Genomic DNA, 6,331 nt, shown 5'->3' on the forward strand with positions numbered 1-6,331 from the left:
TCAATATTATCAATGATTCTCCATTTTAGATGTTGTTCCCCATGACCCCTATCGATACAGTGTTGAACAATAGGGGCTTGAACGGCTGCCGTATTAATCCGTGATTTGTGTTCGTTTAGGAGGATATTAATCACCCTCTTAGTACACCCCATGCATTCTAAATCGCATGGGCATACTATTATATAAACCACCCGGGAGGTCCTACAATTGGTGTTAGCCCTTGCCCTAACCACGTAACCCGATTGTGGGTGCATGTTGATGCATGGTGTAATAAACCCCACCTGAACAGCGTCTTACTAAAAGCTAAGTACTTTTAGTATTTACACTAAGTTATTTATTTAAAAGGTTGAAGCAGTATATACTGGATCCAATGACGAGTGAGAGCGTAAAGCCCACACAATGAGAGAGTTTTGAGTGCGTGGTGGCCCGCTGAGGACCAGTGAATATAAAGTTTTAAATAAACTACTGTTGAATGAAGTATAGCAAAGCTGTGGGATAACATCTTACAGTTGAGTTTGGCTTATGTTATACAGGCTATAAGACACCAGCAGGCAGTCAGAGTTCAGATTTGTTCACCGGTTTGACACTAGCAAGGTAATGGGACTTTGAGATGGTCTCCTCGTGATTATTTCCTTTGAAATTACTCAAATAAGTGAACTCTGATCAGTGATTCTACAGGAGAAGATGCTGGCTCCAGTTGAAACTGTCACACTGATTGTTACAACAATTGTTATTGCTGCTTTCACAGTGTTAGGAATTGTGGTTGACATCTTCATTGTGGTTGTGAATGGTATTGACTGGGTCAAGACCAGACATTTGAATACCATTGACATCATCCTAACCAGTCTTGAAATAGTTAGATTTCCCCTACAGTTGGTATTAATGCTGCATTGGATCATATTTATTTTTTATCAAAATATTTATACTTTGGTGGAAGCTTTTATTGTGCTATATTATCTTGAGATTTTTAGATCATGCTAGTGCTTGGATTGCTACCTTGCTTGGTGTCTTTTATTGTGTCAAAATTACCAACCACAGCCATGCCGTCTTCATTTTTCTGAAAATGAAGATCCCTCGGTTAGTACCCTGGTTGCTTCTGGAATGTGTGCTAGTGTCTGTGGTTAGCAGCACTCCTACAGCTTGGGCATTCCAAAAATGCTACAGCAATTCCACCATTGATCTTTCCTCTAACAAAAGCATGGTCACTGATTATTCATTAGCCTGGAACTTGTGTGAGGGACACCAAAGTAATTCAACCAAAGATACTTCAAAAGGAATTTTAACAGTGTGCATTAATTCTACTTTCCTGGTGGCCCTAGTATGCCTTGGACACTCTCTCCCTTTGTTCATAATCTGTGTGGCACTTCTTCTGCTGATCAGATCACTGTATGGACACACTGGGCACATGAAAGGAACTGGCATGAATGACTGCAATCCCAACCTTGAGGTTTATTTAATTGCCATTAAAGCCATAGTTTCCTTCTTGCTCCTCTGTATTGCTAATTTCATACACAATATGATGGGAATATCAGTTTTGTCCTCCTCATTTCCATTAGTTTATGTTATCACAATTGTGAATGCTGCCTTCCCCTTTCTGTACTCTGTGATCCTGCTTCTGAGCAATTCCAAGCTCTGGAAAGTCTTAGAAAGGTCCATCATGCAAAGGTCCTCACCTAAATCCTTCAACTGGAGACCAGGGCAAAATAATTCTTCCATATTAAAAAAGTCACATTTATTTGATTATTACACTCTGTGACATCTGATAGACACCATAGAAATAATTTTGCTTTTTGTTAGTTCAGCCTCGCGCTGCAATTGTAGAAAAATGTTTAAAATAAATGTTTTAAATTGACAACTGACTGGGAATGCTCAGTCCTCCAGCTGACCCAAGTGCAGCTGTCGGGACGCCACTTTGGGTCACATGTTCTGGCAGTGCCCTCCAGTGCAGCGGTTGTTGAGGGCCCTCTCCTCTCTTTGGAAGTGTGGCGTAAAGCTGGAGGCACAAGTCCTTTTTGATGTTTTCTCTCTGCAATCCCCTACTCCGAAGGGCTACCCTGGTTTTCTTCAACGGGTGATGCTTCAAGGAAAAAAAAGACTATTTTGTTGCTTTGGCTGGAGCAGCGGGCACCTACTCTTCAACAATGGAGACAGCATATGACCACTTTGCTGAAAAGGGAACACACTCAGCTCAAAATACTGGATTCTACTGAGGACCGGCGGTTTATGCACATTGTGACCAAACAGACACAAGGCCTGTCAAGGTCCCAGCTAAGGGAAAAGCTAATGTAACAATAAAACCCCGGAAGAAAAATTCCAGGATTTCTCAGGAATTTATTGTGAGAAACAGGGTCAGTGACCACCAGGTGGAGCCTGACTTATCTGGGGATGAGATAGGTGAATTATGTACAACTCGCCACCAGGGGAGCTCTAGAGGACCCTGGGCTACTGCTGACTCACCTAGAGCAGGGCACGCCCCAAAGGTAGATAAGCCAGCAGTAGCATTCAGACCAGCAAGCCGGTTAGGGAGGAAGTTTGGGCCTTGCCTCCCTAGGAACCCTGCCGAGCCAAACAGGGACAACAAGCCCCAACCTATGGAACCTATGGAGGTTGAACAGCCAGAGGATTTGTCTGTCCTGTTTGAAGAACCTATGGACTTCCAAGAGTCTTGTGCTGGCAGTGAGTGTAATTTGCCTGAACCTATGCAGCTGAACCTGACTTTGAGCCACAAACAGTGAGTGTGGTTTGGAACTGTTTGTGTGCTGTGTTTTTCGTTTTTGAATGCTTGTTTTTGTGAGAAAGCTTTGAGAGAGTGGGGAGAGGTTTTGCTTCCATTCTGGGAGGGAATTTGAAAGCCTTTTCTGAAGGCCTTTGTTTTTGGCAAAACCTATGACTCTCTCCTTTTCCTGGCAACCATATTCTGATTGCCAGAGGCTTTCCTTCAATTGCTGCAAGGACTATCAATTAAGGAAAACTTGAATGCTGAACTGTAATTTTGATGAAGTGAAATACCTGCTTTTCAGCAGGCAGAGTAAGCTCTGTATTGAGCTGAGGTCCCAGGGATAAGTGGGCCTTAAGAAACACAGAAAGAAAGTTGCACTGTATTGTGAGCAGCTTTATTTTCCTGCCTTTTTCTCTTGTGGCAGTTTGTTTGTTTTTTTTTGTTTTTTGGTTATTAAGGCTGTGTGGAATCCTGACTGAAGTTATAAAGTCTGAAAAGTACTTACCTGCCTTAAGGAATTAAGTAAAAAGAACTTTATCCTGACATGCCACAATTGTTGGAACTTTATTTGTGTTTGAGTGAATTTTTCATTGCTACTATAAACTCCAGTCCTGCAGGGTGACTCCAGGCCGGGTCACACGCGATTGCATTATTGTTTGTAGCCATCAAATTTTCTACAGAGCCCTGCTCTGGGTAATACTGGTGGTCACATAAGTGGTGTCAGAAGTGGGATATTGCACCTCCTGCAGGACACTTTAGGAACTGCAATTTGGAAAAAAAAATAAAAATAATTTTCTTTTGCTTCACCATTTTCTTTTTTTTTGGACTGACGTATCCTGGATGTTTGGATGGTGATTGTTGGACTATTGACTAATTGTTTGCTTTGAGAAGCATATGTTTTTTTTTGAGTACTTTATCTGAGGAGTTTCCTGAATCCTATTCGGAGAAGGAGTTTCCAACCGGAAGCCGGAAACAAAGATAAAGACTGCAGAATATCCTTTGGAGGTGAACTGCGTGGAGCTCAGTGGGAGTTGGGAGTCCGAGAGAACCAGACCAGAGTTCCGGAGGCCAGTTCCAATTCAGGACCCAGTTCCAGTGGACCGGAGTGCCAGACACAGTTCCAGTTTGGGACCCGAATTCCAGAGGGGGCAAGCCGTGCGGAGAACGACTGGAGGCCAAGGAGGCCTAAACACCAAAGGCGCAGACTCACCAGTTCTATCGGTAAGAGTACCTAGGCTGGGGGGTCTGGTAAAAGGGAGGAACACGGTTACCAAGCGGCCACACTTGGGTTCCTTTTCTTTTTGTTTGCTTTTCAGGCCTGCACTATGGAGCAAGCCCAGTGGCTGGCAGCGCTGGCCGAGGAGGACCGGAGACAGACTGAGGAACTTGAAGGCATTTTGCGGACCAACGAGGCGCGGTGGCAATCTCGCCAGGATGCTATGATGCTGCAATATGGACAGTTAATGGTGACCATGCAAGAGCGAGCGAAAAGTTTTGCTCAGATACTACAGCAGTCTACAGCACTACCTGCAAGTCAAGCCTTACCTAGTGTTCCAGATCCAGCTCCGGTAGGACTTAACACACTGACACATTTTAACTGGGAAGAGTCAACACGCATAGATGCTCCAGATGATTCCCTTAGTTCCACGACGCTAGGGCCAATTCTGGGAGTTGAGGAAGCCTATTTTGATGCTAGTGAATTCTTAGGAAGGGGCCCGGGCATAAGGCAGGGACCTACACCTAGGCAGTACCCCGGGGATTCAAGCAAGAAGGAGAGTAGGAAACCCCCTGTCAAATATTTATCTGCTCCTGTATCCAGGCCTAACACTCGGGAAGGTGGTAGGAAATGTTACAGCTGTGGGAAGACAGGGCATACACAGAGTTTTTGTGGGGCGGTAAACTTGTCCAGCCGGAGAACCAAGTGCAATGCTAGGGAAACCAAAATAGGTATTCCTGGACAAGGCCTAAGGACCGCATGCACTACGACAGTCTCCGTAGGCGGACAGGAAACGGTAGCACTGATCGACACTGGGGCCGATCAGTCTATGATGTCTGTAGGGTTCTGGAAAAAAGTGTTCCCAGGGGAAAAAGGATCCTCCAATGTTGGGAAGGTAGTAATTAGGTGCATACATGGTGATAGTGTGCATTATTCGCTTAGACCAACTACACTATTGCACCAGGATAGGGTGTACTCAATAGTAGTTGCTTTGGTCCCAGGGGCCCCTTATGACCTGATTTTGGGACAGGACTGGTCTGGGTTGAATGAATATTTGAGTGTCAAGCAGGGGTTTGTGAATACTCGATCTCAGGGTTTACCTACAGCAGTTCCGGGGACAGAGCTGGGAGATGTATTCCCCTTTCAGGAGGGAGTGGTGAATAGGCCTACTAATAAGCAGGCAAGAGCCTCAAGGGCACAAAGGAGGAGGCAACAGCAACAGAGAGCACAAGGGCTTAGGAAGGCCGAACAGAGGAATGAGTTTCCTAGCCTCCCTCAAGAGATTGTTAGTACCTTCCCTACGTTTGGGAACGAACAAAAAACGGACCCTTCCTTACAAGAGTTATGGCGTCAGGCCACCGGACTCCAATCAGGGCGGACTGGATTGCGAGTCATAAGGGGGCTCCTCTATAAGGAAGATAAGGGTGCCAAGGACTCGGGGGGAAAAAGGGAACAGTTGGTGGTTCCAAAGGGATTCAGGAGGGCCATTCTACAGACTGCCCATGACTCCTCATTAGCTGGTCATAAAGGGGTTCAGGCTACCCAGATACAGGTGCAACGCAGGTTCTTCTGGCCAGGATGGAGACAGGAGATAGAAGAGTTCTGTAAGTCCTGTCCCACCTGTCAGAGGTTGACCCTAAGTAAACCAGAGCGTGCTCCACTGATTCCTATTCCGATAGTGGAGGAACCCCTCATGAGGCTAGCCATGGATATTGTAGGGCCACTAGAGAGGACTCCTAGGGGGTACAACTTTATTTTTGTTGTAATGGACGTTGCCACCAGGTTTCCATGGGCTTTTCCCCTACGGAAAACGACGTCTAAGGTGCTGATGAAAGAACTAATGGGGTTATTCTGCGCCATAGGCTTCCCGAGAGAGGTATTATCTGACCGGGGAAGTAACTTCCTGTCTAAGGAGATGGAGGGGTTCTGGAAGGACCTGGGGGTTAGGCATATTAGGATGTCGGCTTATCACCCTCAGGCCAATGGAATGGTCGAACGGTTTAACCAGTCCCTGAAACACTTACTTAAAAAAGGGTTAGAAAATAACATCAGGGATTGGGACCTCTTTATCCCATTTGCTTTGTTCGCTGCCCGCGAGAGGGTACAGGACTCCTTGGGAGTTAGTCCCTTTGAGATGCTATACGGACGAGCTCCCAGGGGTCTGTTAGATGTGGTAAAGGAGGGTTGGGACCCACCTGAAGAGACGGGCATGGATGTGATATCTTATCTGTCCCGTTTGAAGCAGAATCTGGCTAAAGTTGCTAAATTGGGGAAAGAAAATCTTGAGTGGGCCCAGAAAAAACAAAAGGTATACTATGATCGAAAAGCCAAGGAGCGTCAGTTTATGGTGGGAGACAGGGTCTTGATACTTGTGCCCTCAGATCCCCATAAATTTT

At 45.6% G+C, this 6,331-nt stretch overlaps 1 protein-coding gene across 1 annotated transcript; it reads left to right on the top strand.

The window, feature by feature from the left end:
- Window positions 1–684: 684 nt before the first annotated feature.
- LOC117368131 (taste receptor type 2 member 40-like) lies at window positions 685–1,756 on the top strand. The gene is given in 2 exon segments (XM_033961492.1): window positions 685–968; window positions 970–1,756. Coding segments are annotated over 2 exon segments (1,071 nt in total).
- Window positions 1,757–6,331: the final 4,575 nt, after the last annotated feature.

The sequence above is a fragment of the Geotrypetes seraphini genome, chromosome 1 (genome assembly GCF_902459505.1).
Source record: "Geotrypetes seraphini chromosome 1, aGeoSer1.1, whole genome shotgun sequence".
NCBI classification, from domain to species: Eukaryota; Metazoa; Chordata; class Amphibia; order Gymnophiona; family Dermophiidae; genus Geotrypetes; species Geotrypetes seraphini.